This window comes from Saccharomyces mikatae (genome assembly GCF_947241705.1).
Source record: "Saccharomyces mikatae IFO 1815 strain IFO1815 genome assembly, chromosome: 12".
Taxonomy (NCBI): domain Eukaryota; kingdom Fungi; phylum Ascomycota; class Saccharomycetes; order Saccharomycetales; family Saccharomycetaceae; genus Saccharomyces; species Saccharomyces mikatae.
This window is the reverse complement of record NC_079267.1, coordinates 158,601-175,467: the sequence shown is the minus strand read 5'-3', so window position 1 is coordinate 175,467 and position 16,867 is coordinate 158,601. Positions and strand designations below refer to the sequence as shown.

General features: G+C 38.8%; 5 protein-coding genes across 5 annotated transcripts; 3 read left to right on the top strand and 2 right to left on the bottom strand.

Annotated features, from left to right (window-relative positions):
- Positions 1-57: 57 nt before the first annotated feature.
- On the bottom strand, positions 58-3,813 carry SMKI12G0620 (uncharacterized protein; the record flags this gene model as incomplete). Its single annotated transcript, XM_056224092.1, has 1 exon — positions 58-3,813. One exon carries the CDS (start codon positions 3,811-3,813, stop codon positions 58-60), a length of 3,756 nt encoding a protein of 1,251 aa, XP_056078045.1.
- A 675-nt stretch (positions 3,814-4,488) lies between these two features.
- On the top strand, positions 4,489-6,162 carry DPS1 (aspartate--tRNA ligase DPS1; the record flags this gene model as incomplete). Its single annotated transcript, XM_056224091.1, has 1 exon — positions 4,489-6,162. One exon carries the CDS (start codon positions 4,489-4,491, stop codon positions 6,160-6,162), a length of 1,674 nt encoding a protein of 557 aa, XP_056078044.1.
- Positions 6,163-8,032: 1,870 nt separating this feature from the next.
- Positions 8,033-8,329, top strand: COX19 (Cox19p; the record flags this gene model as incomplete). Its single annotated transcript, XM_056224090.1, has 1 exon — positions 8,033-8,329. The coding sequence occupies one exon, from the start codon at positions 8,033-8,035 to the stop codon at positions 8,327-8,329; it is 297 nt and encodes a 98-aa protein (XP_056078043.1).
- A 759-nt stretch (positions 8,330-9,088) lies between these two features.
- On the top strand, positions 9,089-11,305 carry KNS1 (serine/threonine protein kinase KNS1; the record flags this gene model as incomplete). Its single annotated transcript, XM_056224089.1, has 1 exon — positions 9,089-11,305. One exon carries the CDS (start codon positions 9,089-9,091, stop codon positions 11,303-11,305), a length of 2,217 nt encoding a protein of 738 aa, XP_056078042.1.
- Positions 11,306-11,627: 322 nt separating this feature from the next.
- SPA2 (Spa2p) lies at positions 11,628-16,460 on the bottom strand (the record flags this gene model as incomplete). The annotated part of the gene is made up of 1 exon (XM_056224088.1): positions 11,628-16,460. One exon carries the CDS (start codon positions 16,458-16,460, stop codon positions 11,628-11,630), a length of 4,833 nt encoding a protein of 1,610 aa, XP_056078041.1.
- Positions 16,461-16,867: the final 407 nt, after the last annotated feature.

Below are 16,867 nucleotides of genomic sequence, written 5' to 3'. Positions count from 1 at the left end.
ATACGAATGAATATATAATATTTGGAGAAAGGAAGCGAAATTATACAAATGGTACCGTCACTTAAGAATTTTCGGAGTTTTCTTCTTAACCTTAACCAGTCGGACCTTGGGAAATCTTTCCTTCTTGGTGGGCGATTTTTCTCCACTAACTTGATTTTCCCTGGATTTCTCTTGTGATTTGTTAGTAGAATTAGAAATCGCAACGGGTTTCTTTTTAGGTTTTGGTTCAATAATCAATGATAATTGATACTGCTTTTCAATATGAGGTATATTTTCCAGTGAAGTAGTAATACTTTCAATCACCGTCCGATCTTTAACAAAATCATAATGTATTTTTTTAAAATATTTGATTTCTTGTAAGATATCAACAAGTCTGGCCCTTTTGTTGAAGTTTATATATTTTTTCTCATCATGAGTACCTTTCAAATCATTCTCCAAGACAAGATAATCCGGATTTCCAGAATCTGTGAAGGTTAGATCAGATAGGTAAACGCCAAAAAATGGTACACATGGTACACTGTGTAAAGATTTCAGTTCATTTCTGTAATTTATAAAGTTTCTTTTGGGATCCATCAGTCTATTTAAAGAGTGCAGTAGATCCCTCGTTTGGGGAAAAACTGCCTGCCAAGTTTTCTCTAAACGATAAATAGGCGAGGAATATAATGCTGAAATGATTGCAGTCATGGAAGAGAAATTGTTGAATTTCCTACAATACTCCGCAATGAAGATAAAATGTGACAACAACTTGGCACGTTTACCTATATCTGCCTCTTTTACAACGGAATAGGACATAAAATTCGTTAACTTATTAGAAAAACTGATAAACTCGCTCAAACCAGGCGAAGTACCATAAGAGTTGGAGTATTTATTCTTCCAGATTTTTTGTAAGCAGTCAAAAATAGTTATTTTGCAATAAATTTCATGCTCTAGTACGGTTAACTGGGTAGCAAATACAGCTGGATCAACAGCCAAAATGGATTCCGTAGTAGAGTAAGAAGGTTCCGAGCGATTATTAAGGAATTCACGCTGGTTGGAAGGTTTAGGTCGAGCAGTTGCTTCCATATTGTCATGTTCAAACGTTTGTTTGACCTCATTTAATAATTCCATAGACCCCGGTATATTATCCCTAACTACTGCTTGCACAAAATCATCTAGATTTAGGGTTATAAGGTCAGGCTCGTAATAACTGGGAAACCAGTATCGCCTGAAAAAAGTTGTCATAATCTCAACAACTTTACATTTTACCGGTATAAACTTCTTCGTCACCCATTCATTATACTCTTCAAAACATAAATCTTCCGGCGGATCCAAGTTATATTGGGAGATTAGGTAGCTTAAAAATTCCGTTGTCGTAAAAATGCTTCTGAAAGTAATTAGGAAAGTAATATTGAAACAAGTATCCTTCTTGTCATTATCCGTTAAGTAAGAGATCAATGCATGCTTAGAGCCTCCTTTAATTCTATTGTTAGAGCCCCAAATCAATTCGCTATCATACTCACGTTGCATGTATCGCGGTAGAATGGTTTGACTGTCATGCCATTCATCATTATCTTCAATAACTGAATCCGTGCAAAACGTATTTGAATCGCTTTTGTCGGTAGTTTCACTTCCCTCATAAGATCCATAACCACCTTCTTCACCTTGCAACAGTAATTCCGTAATATTATTTTTCATCATTCTAGCAGCATAACTCAGTAAATTTTCCCTCTCTAAAATCAGTTGATTCACTGATTCAATAGCTAGTTTTAGCACATCAAGGTAATCGTCACATGATCTTTTGAAAGCATGAAAAAGATTAAAGAATTTCAGGTCATTAGTGTCTGAATCTTGGTTGATCAGATTATTAAAAAGAAGAACACTATCCAGGTCTTGTTCATATTCATCTTCTTCCTCTTGATTTTCGATAGGTTTATCCCCCTGCTTGTTATCATTGGTGTCCATATTCGAGATCAAGGATGAAGGTTTTATTGGTTCATAATATCCAGTAGGTAAATCATTTTGCATTGGAGAAAAAACGAAAGGATCTTCTAAAGTTAAATGCTGAGCAACAATTATAAATTTTACCACGACATCATGAAAGTATTGCTTCATATTAAAGTAGTCAGACAGAATGTATGAAATTGATGATAAAGAATGATTCAAAAACTCTTTATCTTCGTCATCAATCGAGACGTCGTCATCAAACACCCTTTCCTCATCACCTAGCTCTCTCAAGTTTAGGAAAATTGTTAAATCTAGATTCTCTAGAATATCGATAATAGGAATTGTTTCACTGACCTCTTCATAGGTTTTAAAATTCATTTCAAAATTCAATGTTCTTGAGAAATTTTTAGTACTAGTCGAATACTCATCAGCACTTCGTATCATTTGTTTCAGTTTCACATCAAGCTGCTTTTTCCTAGACTTTACAAGATTTAGAGTTTCTTCATTGAGTGGGAATGGTTTCTTTCTTTTAGACCATATAGTATCAGATTCAATAGTACTTCTTGACATGTTGGAAAGAATAGTTCCTCTTCTCCTTCTTTGGAAGGGAGCAGAAGATGTTTGATTAGGCGACCCTGAAGAAAATGAACTGTTCTGTTTGAAAACTGGTATGTCATCAAAATTTTGTGCTACAACTCCTGAAGCACCCGCTACGGCTTTGATCATCTGCCTGGGTAAATCATGGGACATCCGATGGTTGAAGTGCTTCTGTAAAAACGGATTATTCCAAGAGATTGTACTGAAAGAGTCTTTGAAAAATCGTGGAGTTAATTGAGGTAGGATGGTGAATTCATTAGGTTGGGAAAGGAAATGCAGTAATCGTAGTAGAAAATGAAACTTCTGAAAAGTTCCTAAAATTGATTGCAAGAACGGGGCCTTTTTTTTTGGGTCCTTCTGAGCCACCATGGTTTCTCTTTCTTCAAAAGACGTAGAGTGAAACCAGATATTTGAGTTAATTGAGAACCTAGATAATGTGTAGATTAGTTTTTTGAGGGTTCTCTTGAAGCTGTCTTCAACTAAACGAAGATTTCTAAAAAGCATATGAACATAAGTTATTTGAACTGATAGTAAATCTAATGAAGTTGAGAAACTCTCCCTATCATTTCTCAAGAGGTCGCGCTCCGTTAAGTTAACATAGTGACACACTAAACGAGTGAGGTCGTACCAATAGGTAACATCACAATTATTGAGGTAAAATAGATCAGGACTTGACGTAATGGGCATCTTCTTACTAGTTATCTTGGTCACCGGAGAAAAAGATGAATAATCGCACATGGGTCCCGGACCTTGGGATAAATATGGCAAAGTCGGGCAATAAACATCTAGATCCTGATTATGGTAATACAAATCGCTGTCCCCGTTTTCTCCATTTGTGAGGGTAGGTGACCAAACTAGTGGCTCCTTAAATTCAATATCGCGACAACAATCTAAAAGGTCTTCTGACGATAGGATTACTGGATGGCTTGATAATTCCAATTTGAGATTAAGACTGTCTTGAAATGTTTCCATGCCACTACCGGTAGAAAGATTTCTGCGTGTTTCGTGTAAAATAGAGCGTGTAAAGGAAGGTGGGAACCAACCTCTGTCTAGCATCAACGGGCCACTATCATTAGCGCAGTGTCTTATAAGAACACCATCCCACCAGCCACTAGAACCTTTATTAAGTACGTAAATCAAATCTCCTATTCTCAAAGAAAGTTTATTTCGTTTATTAATGAAATATTCACATATGCATTCGACTACATCGATCGGCTGCAAGCACGGTACATCATGTCCTTCTTTATCACTCACCGTCGTTATCGTTCCAGCATATGGCACAGGTTTACTCATTACGATGACAGCTTGTATATGTTATCCTAGATCTATGCTTTTGTCTTTTCGTTACATTATAGAGTAAGGAGAAAGCTATTGTTACTATTGCTTTAAGAAAGGACCCTTAAATTTTGCGAGGATGTACACGTTATTTCCCTATAAAGCGGTACAGCCGCATGTACTTGATAAGTTTACACTGAAGGTTAAAGTTGGTGACACACACTTAGTGCAAATACACTTTGTACTTTCAGTAAGAAAGTCTTGCTCTTGATCCATCGTGTAAAACCCACATGTGCTTCTAAGTTCGGTTGCCACATTCATATGTGAACGATTTCCCAGGTGGACAGGTCAAGATAAAGAATTTCAATGGTATTATGAAATGAACACTCCACGTACATCCCATGTAGATTTCTCCATAATTGCATTGATCCATCAAGTTGCAGGTAACAGGTAAGGTGATGGCACTAATTCGTGCAAATTCTTTCTATTGTGCTGTTGCTTAATGGACTATGAAATCATCAGTGACGAGTACCTTATGACGCATTTTTGTGAAAAAAGAAGAAATGAAAAAATATTCAATGTTATACTATATGCAAGGATGAAGTAAGACACCCATACTAGTTAATTCCTGATAATTGGCTGGAATAGGCTCTCAAGTCAGTTGTAGAAAAGAAAAGAAAAACTCTTCATACGATGTCTCAAGACGATAATATTGTTAAAGCTGTTGAAGAAGCCGCAGAACCTGCCCAAGTTATTCTTGGGGAAGATGGTAAGCCATTGTCAAAGAAGGCTTTAAAGAAATTGCAGAAGGAGCAAGAGAAGCAAAGAAAGAAGGAGGAAAGAGCTCTTCAGTTAGAAGCTGAAAGGGAAGCGCGTGAAAAGAAAGCGGCTGCCGAAGACACCGCAAAGGACAACTACGGCAAGTTGCCATTAATCCAGTCTCGTGATTCTGATAGAACCGGTGAGAAACGTGTCAAGTTTGTTGACTTGGATGAGGCTAAGGACAGCGACAAGGAAGTTTTGTTTAGAGCTAGAGTGCACAATACCAGACAACAAGGTGCAACGTTAGCCTTCTTGACCTTGAGACAACAAGCTTCCTTAATCCAAGGCCTAGTAAAGGCCAACAAGGAAGGTACCATTAGCAAGAGTATGGTTAAGTGGGCCGGTTCTTTGAATTTGGAGTCCATTGTTCTTGTCAGAGGTATTGTCAAGAAGGTGGATGAGCCAATCAAATCCGCTACTGTGCAAAACCTGGAAATCCACATTACCAAAATTTACACCATTTCTGAGACCCCAGAAGCACTACCAATTCTTTTGGAAGATGCTTCCCGTTCTGAAGCTGAAGCTGAAGCTGCAGGTTTGCCTGTGGTCAACTTGGACACAAGATTGGACTCTCGTGTTATCGACTTGAGAACCGTTACCAACCAAGCTATTTTCAGAATTCAAGCTGGTGTTTGTGAACTATTTAGAGAATTTTTAGCCACAAAGAAGTTCACCGAAGTACACACACCAAAACTGTTGGGTGCTCCAAGTGAAGGTGGCTCCAGTGTGTTCGAAGTGACATACTTCAAAGGCAAGGCCTATCTGGCTCAATCTCCACAATTCAACAAACAACAGTTGATTGTGGCTGACTTTGAAAGAGTTTACGAAATTGGTCCTGTGTTTAGAGCAGAAAACTCCAACACTCACCGTCATATGACTGAGTTCACCGGGTTGGACATGGAAATGGCATTCGAAGAACATTACCACGAGGTTTTGGACACATTGAGTGAGTTGTTTGTGTTTATCTTCAGCGAATTGCCCAAGAGATTCGCTCAGGAAATTGAGCTGGTACGTAAACAATACCCTGTGGAAGAATTTAAGTTGCCCAAGGATGGTAAGATGGTTCGTTTGACATACAAAGAGGGTATTGATATGTTGAAGGCTGCCGGCAAGGAAATTGGTGATTTTGAAGACTTGAGTACCGAAAATGAAAAGTTTTTGGGTAAGTTGGTTCGCGACAAATATGACACTGACTTTTACATTTTGGACAAATTCCCCTTGGAGATCCGTCCCTTCTACACTATGCCAGACCCAGCTAACCCTAAGTACTCCAACTCGTACGATTTCTTCATGAGAGGTGAAGAAATATTGTCCGGTGCACAACGTATCCATGACCACGCCCTGCTACAAGAAAGAATGAAAGTTCATGGTTTGTCGCCCGAGGATCCAGGTCTAAAGGACTACTGCGATGGGTTCAGCTATGGCTGTCATCCACACGCTGGTGGTGGTATCGGGTTGGAAAGAGTTGTCATGTTTTACTTGGACTTGAAAAATATCAGAAGAGCTTCATTGTTCCCAAGAGACCCAAAGAGATTGAGACCATGAAAAGACTTCTCCTCTATTTTTCTATGCAGCGAGTGAACGTGAATACTTTCAAATTTTCTAATTTTTCTGTCGTACATTTTTATTTCGCGTTAAATACATTTAGCTTGTATATATACATATATATATATATATATATATATATATATATCTATCAAACAGTTTCCGTCTCGTTTAATCGCCCTTATGTCGAGTATTCATGTCAAAATGCAAACTTCTGTGAGTAAGATAGCGGAACAATACATGAAGCACGAAGATACTAATCGTTAAGGTCTCCTTGTAATAACTCCATGGTTACAGATAAAAAGAAATATTTGAACATAATATCTCAAAAAGTACTGAAACTCAAGTAAACACACTAGTGGAAATGAACCTCTGCACATGAACCATCTCGGAAGCACCTTTCCAACCCTTTTGGAGGCTGGCACAACGAGAACGGCTAGCGCCACACTTTTTCACGCATTTCTGAACTGAAAGTGTGAAAAGAAAAGGTAAGGGAATTCCTTACACTCTTGACTCGACAGTATCGAAATTGTCGAAGTTCGCAAAGATTGCATTATTCGTCGATTATTATTTTGACTTTTTCCATATTCTAAGCTATGACATACATGGAAACAAGTTCTTCCTTGTCATGCACTGTGCACCATAAGAGTACATACTATGAAACCAAGAATGTCATCTTACTCTAAGAATCCACTTTATATCTTTTGCCACATTGTTCCTTTTCATTTAGAAACGCTCCCTATATGAAGAACAAACGGGCGTACTCTTTTCTTCATTGCCGCGCATCACTTCGAACATCTTAAAATGAACAAATTTTTACTTATGCAACAACCCAAGGATGATAACGGTTCGTTCTCTACCCTCTAATTATATAGTGAAGTAGACTTACCAAGTTACATACTAAATACTCATCTGCCAGCCCCGCTTGTGTCATTTAGGATGGCGCCCTTCTCGCATCATGATACGTGTCATGATTATGCTATCGCCTTACACGCTATATATCAATCATATTCTTGGGTCCAGATCTGTCATACATATCTATTCAATCTTTTTGTAGAAGAAAGATTATTAACCATCATTTCGTACTAGTGAACGAAAACGAAGAAGAGTATCGCCAACGCTAAACTGTAACACAAACAGTCATCGTTATCTTGAAAAGCCAGCTGTTTGGTCCAGGGAGAAAAACGAGTCGCCCATGCATAATACCATGAAGAAAAAGAGAATATCTTAAAACCCCCAAAAATATTGAACCAACGTGTACACTTTTATAGTAGCGGCCGTGGTATTTTCGTGGAAGGCGCTACATCCTCTCCTCACGTTTTATGGGTATCTGCTCTCTTAGCACACGGAATACGCAAAAAACTATGTAGATAGAATTATTTCAAGATTTTAACGTACTTTCGATACTTTCTTGAGAGTGGTGATAGATTGGTGAGCGCTACAAACAAGGTAAAAGCCACTCATACCGCACAAGTTGTTACTCCCCGTGAAGCAGCATCAAGACACTTTAATTTTCCCAAGGCACCCGATATTGTGTGCATTTTTACACTTCACGAATTACAGTTCTACCATAAAGTCTTTCTCTTCTACCCGCAGAGCGTACTCCACTGCAGCATCATTTAGCTCCTCCAAAACAATAAATACTCAGAAACTCACTTATAACCTCTCTGCATTATCTTCCGGCGGTCCAACAAGGAAAGTAATGTGCTTAAATCCGCGGAGTTCAAAAGCGAGAAAATCAGATAATTCGAACGAGAGTAAAGAAAAAAAATTTTCTTTCTTTCTTTCTTTCTTTTAGTTAAACCTTGAAGAAAAACAAACACACGTACTTGACAAAAGAAACCATTACAGAAGATAATATAAGAAAACAATGTCGGGAAATCCAGGACGTTCACTGAGTGCATTAAGACCAACTCCGCCAGAGAGAGGTTCGTTCCCGCTAGACCATGACGGCGAGTGCACGAAGTATATGCAAGAGTATCTCAAATGCATGCAGCTTGTGCAGAATGAAAACGCAATGAACTGCAGATTACTAGCCAAAGACTACTTACGATGCAGAATGGAACACCAATTGATGGACTATGATGAATGGGCACACTTAGGCCTTCCTGAAGATGTTCCTAGCAAAAGCGCTAGTAACAATAGCAGCGCCACCGAAAACAAGTAGCCGCCCAGGTCGAGCACTGAATGGAAACTGGATGAAGCCATTATTAATATTACTAGTAATTTTTTATCATACTTTCTACTGTAGGTAGAGAAGAGCTCTAGTGAAATAGCCGCCGAGACAGCGCGAGGTGACCCCGCCCGGGGCTGTGCAGGCCTAGGCCTGTCTGGTTTTCCCTTTTTTTAGGGGGCACACCAGCGGTCCAAAGGGGTCAGTATGATTGGGCGGTTTTCCACAAAGGTCTCTCTCTCTCCTCTCCGTCATGGCTGGGTGAGTGACCGGAGATAAAGTTACGTGGAAACTGTCAGAGAAGAGAAAAGGTCTGGCTTTGGCGTAGTTAACGACACGGCTTTGTCTGGTTGCAACTCAGGTTTAGTTTCACGTTCCGATTTTTGATTTCAATTTTGGCTCCACATCCCACCCTCTTTTTTTATCTGTAGTGTAGTAGCATCGTGTGTTGGATATTATATTATGAAGTTCCTATATTAGAATAAGGTTTAGTAATTACTTTCCGATCTGCTAGATTTACAGAGTATTGCCACCTCACCATAAAGGAAAAGGAAACAGTACAGTAACTCCTCGTGCGGTTACGCTAACAACTAACTAAATAGATAATATCTGTACACGCAAAATATTGGGCCAGAAAACAAACAATCCGGGAAGAAACACAGTATTGGCAAGCTGAAGATTTGGCACACGTACTCTAATTTAAACACAGACACAGCCCTTCTTTTATTGCCTTTTTATCCGCATACCCTAGTTATGTCACAGAATATTCAAATTGGCACTAGAAAACGTTCAAGAGCAAATATGAATAATTCTTCTACTACTACGGGTCCTTCTGGGAATACGAGCTCTAATAAGACATTTCTTGACAACTTCGAGGAATCCCGCACAAATAGACTGCTGGACGAGATGTTTGCTCGGCAGAATTCGTTCTTAACAGATAATCTTAGGAACAGTCTGGACCTAAATCAGACGGATAATCCGCTTCGTCCTCGACAGCACCAACATCAGTTGTTCTTGGACAATGAGAATGCTATAGAGCTGGACGACGAGCCTCGTATCATTAACACTACAATCAGCAATAACAATAACAACCATAATAGTAGTCGGGTGGACGAGGAGGCTGACGATGATATCATTTTTATCAAAGAGCAGCCAATTCAGTTTTCGTCGCCTTTGATTTTGCCTAGCAGCAGCAGTATTAATACTGACAACGCTGCCACTAGAAATAATGCCGGGAGCGCTGCCACAGCTACAAGCAATAGCACGTATATTACAACACCAAAGAAATTCAAAAAGCAAAGAACTATCTCGCTACCTCAATTACCACTATCGAAACTGAGCTATCAATCAAGCTATTTTGGTGTCCCCGACCAAAGCAACGCCATTGTGCCGAGGGTAACTCAAACTGAAAATGAGTTGTTGCATCTAACGGGGTCCTGTGCTAAGACTTTAGAGGGCAATAAGTCAGTGAATCTCACTATAGCTCATAGCACTTCTCCCTTCTATAACCCACCAGCACACGTTACTTCCCTGCCTCAATCTAGCCTCAAGAGACAAATAGGATCTTCATTAAGGAAATTTAAATCAAACAGTTCTTCAGAAAGCGCATCTTCCAATAAATCAAACTTTAAAACAGACAAAGACGGCCACTACGTTTACCAAGAGAACGACATTTTCGGCAGCGGAGGCCGCTTTATCGTAAAGGATCTATTGGGCCAAGGCACGTTCGGCAAAGTGCTTAAATGCATCGATAACAAGTACGAACCTAATTATGTGGCTGTAAAAGTAATAAGGGCTGTAGATAGGTATAGAGAAGCTGCTAAGACAGAACTAAGAATTTTGCAGACTATCATGAACAACGATCCTAAAGGTCAATTCCAATGCCTCTTACTAAGAGAATGCTTCGATTACAAAAACCATATCTGTCTCGTGACAGATCTATACGGCAGGTCCATTTATGATTTCATGTGCTCCAACGGTATTGCTAGGTTCCCAGGGTCTCACGTACAGGCCATTGCCAGGCAATTGATCAGATCTGTCTGCTTTTTGCATGATTTGGGCATAATACACACGGATTTGAAACCAGAAAATATTCTTATTTGTGATGAAACCCATATTGCACAAAATCTACCTTTAAAAACTGTACAGTCCCTAAGTAAGAGACGCCGTGAAGCTAGTAAGGGGAAACGCAAAATCTTGAAAACCCCAGAAATTAAAATTATCGATTTTGGTAGCGCAATCTTCCATTACGAATATCATCCACCAGTAATATCCACTCGTCATTATAGAGCTCCAGAAATCGTCCTTGGTTTAGGCTGGTCATTCCCCTGTGATATTTGGTCTATCGCGTGTGTCTTAGTAGAACTGGTCATTGGCGAATCTCTTTACCCAATTCATGAAAATCTCGAACATATGGCTATGATGCAGCGAATCAACGGAAGTCCTTTCCCCACGGATATCATCGATAAAATGTTCTATAAATCCAAGCACAAATTGGGAAACTCTCCATCAGACCTAAACTCTACTGTCATAAAACATTTTGATAGGAAAACACTTAGCTTACAATGGCCTGAAAAAAATAAGCGCGGAGATACCATAACTACTGAAAAATCAATGAAAAGAGTTTTACAATCATGTGATCGCTTAGACATTTACATTTCAAAAGTCTTGAAACAGGATTATGGTGATAGTTTTAGCATCAATTGGAACCTACCGCCAGAGAAGAACTGGTCTTTGATAAGTTCTAAATTGCTATGGAAAAGGCAAATACATTCTTCTTCCAACTCAGCCACTAATGAACTCGATAAGGAAACCTTCTTGTTTTGGTACTGGTTCATCGATCTACTGAGGAAAATGTTTGAATTCGATCCAACAAAAAGAATAACTGCAAAGGACGCGCTGGATCATGAATGGTTTAATCTGGGTATATTGGACGACGGTATTACAACTTATAATAACACGCAAGGTTAGCGGAAATTATTTTTTTTTCTCCTCTTTTTCTTTTCTCAAATTTCTTACCAGTTCAGTTTTTCAATTTTTTTCTTTTCTATTTTTTATTTTATATTCAATAAAAAATTCCTCCCTACATTTATAATTAAATATATAATATATCTCTTCATATTCAAACATTTATGACATTTTTACTGTTTACCATTCTTGTTATATATTATTATAATTCTATTATATTATTACTATTCTATTATTAATATTTTATTACCATTATTATATTGTTATAGATAATACATTCTATTTGATTGTCTCTCTTTCTCTTCTAGTCTAAACACTACATGCTTTACTTCAACTTTGCATTCAAATAATTTATTTCGTCCTTCAAACTCGCCTCTTCCACCGTTTTTACCAGCTCCTTGGTACATTTGGCCACATCAAACGCAATTCCCGCCAACCGCTGTTTAAAGTTTTTATCAGCGTAATCTTGATCGCTCTTATCCTTCGCTAGCACTCCGTCATTGGTTAATTGACACAAAATTGTCATCCTACGCGAACAATCCCTTAGACTTTGTACTACCCAATCACCGTGTTTCTTCAAATTGGCGTTCCTGCTTTGCTCCATTGATATACTAGTAGCATCAACCATCTGTCCTATTACTTGGTTTATCGCATTGGACTCTCCCCTCAAATTGCCCTTTGTCACCTGCGGTTTCTTGATTGATGTCAATAGTGATTGAATCGTAGATATAACGTCCATTGTCTGATGTTCTAAGTACAACAATAGCTCCGATAAAGTGTTATCTGGATTTTCAATATCAAATGTGTCTACATCAAAATCACTGTCTTCTTCTTCGTCATCGTCGTCTTCACTTTCTTCTTCTTGCTCACTCCAATACCTTGCACCTTGTTCTTCTTCTTGTTCTTCGTGCTTCATGGGAATAAATTGGTAACTAGAATCATCGTCGTCACTATAGTGTTTCTCGTCGTGTACCATGGTTTCTGCGGTATTTTTCATCTTCACATCATTGGGAGCGCTGCTGTCTAATTTTAAATATCCACCATTAACCAGTTTGCTATTAGAAATTGGTAAGCGGTTCGCCTTGTTTGTCTGTAAGTTCTCGATTGGTTTTATAGGACCATGCTGTTCTTCGGCGGTATGTAACTGGGCATTGGATTTTCTTCTATAATTATCAGGTGATTCATCAGAATCTTTCTGGGAAGTATGCACCTGAGATATACTTTTCGATTTGTCATTATCAGACATTTTATTAAAATGATGTTTATCAATTTCTATTTTGGCAGCAACATTTTCAGTATTGTAGTTTATTCGACTAAAATCTCCATTTTCTTCCTCTTGTTTGATCGTCGGGTTTAAATTGACGTTTGCCCGGAAATTATTGAGCTCTCTGTCCTTTGTGTTCGTGTCGGCAGGCTCCATGGACTTAGTAGTATCGATGTGCGATTTGTTGTTTCCTGGTAGCTCAACAGTTTTCTCTATTGATCCTGGAGGTGAATTCTTTAACGCCCCAGGAGATAAATTATAACTTTTCATTTCTGGTAATTCGTTCTTTTCCGGTGTCTCTGAAAATAAGGCCTTTCTGGCCAGTTCTGTTGGTTCAGTTTTCATAATTGATTTTGGAAATACGATCTTTTTCAACATATTTTGGGATTTGGTCTCCTTTATCGCCTCTGGGGATGAAATGTCTTTAGTGATTTCTTGCGGTTCAATCTTTTTTATAGCTTCTGGGGATAGAGCACTTCTGGTGATTTCTTGCGGTTCGATCTTTTTTATAGTTTCGAGGGATGGAATGCTTCTTACTATTTCTTGCGGTTCGGAATTATCTAATGGGTCCAAATGCGAAGTCTTTTCGTTTTCATTTGTTAATTTAGCTTTCATTTTTATTCTTGGAGGAATAGCATTATTTGCTCCTTCTAAGGACCCCTTGCCATTTATTGTCATTGTGGATTCAGTTTTCCCAACTAATGGTGACGTCGACTCCCTGGTCTCTTCTGGAGACTCGACTGCTTCTGTAGTTACAGTTTTTCCTGTCCTATTCAAAGATTTAATCTTATCTATCATACTTGAAGAGTCAACCTTCCCCGCTAATTCTAAAGGCTTATTCTTCTCGACTGATTCTGGTGATGTGACGTTTTTTATCATATCTGAAGAGTCAATGTTCTTAGTGAATTTTTTAGATGATAACTTCTTTCTCATTTCTGGAGATAAAACGCTTTTAACTATTTCTGGAGATGCAGTCTTTCTTATCATTTCTGGAGACATTTTCGAAGATGCAGTTTTCTTTATCGACTCTGGAGATTCAATCTTTACTGACTCCGGCGATTCATTTAAATCAAGTTCTATAATATTTGCAGGCAATTTGTTCTCAATTTTTTTCTCGTTTTTTAAACCTTCTCTCTTCATTGTTTGCTTCAACGCCATATATGTAAAATCATCGTCATCATCTAAATTGTTATTTTCGCTACCATCAGAACTCAAATCATCATCTGTGGACATATCATTTATTGAACTAATAAATTTATTGGATATTTTAGATTTCGATTTTACCTGTTCATTTGGTATAGAATTTTCCTTTATTGAATTTTTCTTTTCCGAGTTTTGTTCAAATTGTTTTAGTTTATCAGCAATGCTCGAAGTCGAGATAGCTGGGGTTTCACCGGTTTTTTCCCTACTTTTTTCATTCCCTTCTGTACTTTTGTTGTTCCCTACTGAACTTCTGTCGTTCATTTCTGTACTGTTGACGTTCTCTTCTGTACTTTTGTTGTTTTCTTCTGTACTTTTGTTGTTCCCTACTGAACTTCTGTCGTTCATTTCTGTACTGTTGACGTTCTCTTCTGTACTTTTGTCGTTCATTTCTGTACTTCTGTTGTTCCCTGCTGAGCTTTTGTTGTTCCCTACTGTACTTTTGTTGTTCCCTACTGAACTTCTGTCGTTCATTTCTGTACTGTTGACGTTCTCTTCTGTACTTTTGTTGTTTTCTTCTGTACTTCTGTTGTTCCCTGCTGAGCTTTTGTTGTTCCCTACTGTACTTTTGTTGTTTCCTACTGAGCTTGTGTCGTTCCCTACTGGATTTCTGTTGTTCTCTTCTGTATGTTCGATTTTGATATTGGGGATTTGATTCTCTGACGATGGAATAGCGATACTAATTTCGCCCTGTGGAGGTAGCATGAGTTTAGGAATTTCGGATATATTGTTGTTTACAGAGTCAGCAGTGGACGTTGCAGGCTTTATAGGGGAAACGTATTTATCTTTATCATCTTTATGGGAATTATTCTTTGCAATAGACGAATCAATCATCAAACTAAACAGCCCCGTTCCTGAAGGTTTCCTTGAAGTTGTTGGAGCTCCACCGGATGATGATGGTCTTATAATCGGACTATTAATTGCCTTTTGAGTGATCTTCAATGGTTTCACGGGAGATTCTTCTTCCTCCACATCATTCAAGAAAGATGCCGATTCTCGTGGATTTACAAACCCTTTCTTCATATTTATCGCAGAAGAAGTTGAAGGGAAGGTTGGTGTCATCGGTGTAGTTATCGTGGATGGAGAATATTCTAATGTTTGTCGGTCAACTTCATTAGCGGTGGTGCCACTAGAATTTGAATCAAGCTTAATCTTCGCTGAATCAACTAGATTGCATATAGCAAAACTAATCTCGGAAATAGCAGCCTGAACGGTTATCTTTGGAACTAATACAGGACCATAGACAGAGAAATACCTTATCGAAGTGATCGCATGTGATAAGGACGCTTTCAAAAGAATGACCTGATCTTTATATTGTAATAGGTCTGCTAATAGTAATAACTGGGAAATTAAGCTCGCTAGTTGGGATAATATTTGAAACAATTCCTTGCCAATTTGATGAGAGATTGCCGCAGAGTCGCCGGTGGGTACCGTGGAAAGCCTAGTGGTGAATTGAGTTATCAGGTTGTTGGCATTTAAGATGTATTGAACGGGGATGAGTCCATCAACAGAAGAGTACTTGCTAATAAAAGCATCAGTAATTTTTATATCATCATGGTTGCCGCTCTTCTTTTGGTGTATTTCGAATTCTGAAACTTTCTGCTTCAAATTTTCATTTTCAATTGATAATTCGCCGATTTGAGCGTTCAAGGACAATAGTTCTTTTTGGAAACTTTCATCAATCGTGTGGCTGTTTTTCAAATCCTTCTCCTTTTCCTTTTCCTTCTCGCTCGTTAAATATGCTAATTTCGCATTCAAATTCTTGATTTCAGAGTGCAAATCGCTGTTCAAGCCAGTTAACTCTTTAACTTTCTCTTTCATGTCTGAGCCAGATTTATCGTCTTCAGATCGTTGAGCCTCGGGGCTTCTCAACTGTTCGAGTATCTTGTCATTATCAATGTCATTATCTACCTTAATGATTGGAGAATCGTTGACGTCCCAGTAATTCTTATGTGTCGTTGTTGGAGTTCTTGCCATTGATGTAATATCACGAGCAAGAACCTGAGAGTCTGACACAGTGGCATCTGTAACGATAGGGTCTAGGGCTGGTTTGGCCTCTTTCTTTCCATCTGTACTTGGTGTTTTTTCCTCTGATCTGCTTGGCTTTGCCTTTGTTACATTTTCTTCCTCCTCCTCAGAAGACCAATCGATAGACGCCATCTTCGGGATGACTAAAGAAGGTTGTACAGTGACGTTTGGAGCCACCTGAGCCACAGAGGAAGAATTTGTGGACGCTCTCGCGAAATCGTCGCTATCTTTGTCTACTTCTTGTTTCATCGGCTGTAGTGGTGGCGGTGGCGGTGGCGGTGGTGCGTCCAAGTCTTCGTCAAAACCTCTCCTCTTAATCTCAAAAAGAATATCGTCCAACAAATCGTTAAATCGAGTCTGTGACAAATTGGCCAGTTTCTGCCTAGCCTGGTTCCTCTTCATGTGAAAATTTGCTTTCGGCAAAAGATAATCCGGTTGGTTAGCATCCTCGCCAATCCTTCTCTGTAGCTCGTCAGATACATCCGTACTCAGCTCGTAAAATTGGGACGAAGACAGCTTCAACAGTTTGGCTCTGGCCTTTTGAGCCCGTGTCGAATTCGACCTATCGCGATTCTCACCTGTGACCTCGAAAAAAGTCTTTAGCGAAACGTAGTAGTGGAAGATATCCCTGTGGTGTGCGAGGGAAACTTCGCTTGACGTACCCATTTTAGCTTTTTCTTTCTTCTTAATTCTGTTTTGGTGACTCGTATTACGTAATTCCTCACGTCTTGATCAGAACCTTCCTCTAACTTGACTTCTCAGCGTCTTTCACACACTTCTTGCCGAATCTATCTATTCTACTAAATTATGTGTAGCTTCTGTGTTGCTTTCTCTGAAACGTAGTTCAATGCTCGAATACCTTTTCCAAATACTTCAAAGTTTATTCTCATCGTTTCCAAAAACGCGTCACGCATCACCCGGCGACAGATTTTTTCTTCTTTTTCACTATTAAAGCACCATAATAAGCCTATTTCGAGATTATTCTACTAACTCCATACAAAATATCGGCAACTCACGTATGGTATATGCCTCTTATGCACTATATTTTTGTGACATAGGATTCTGCGCGTCCA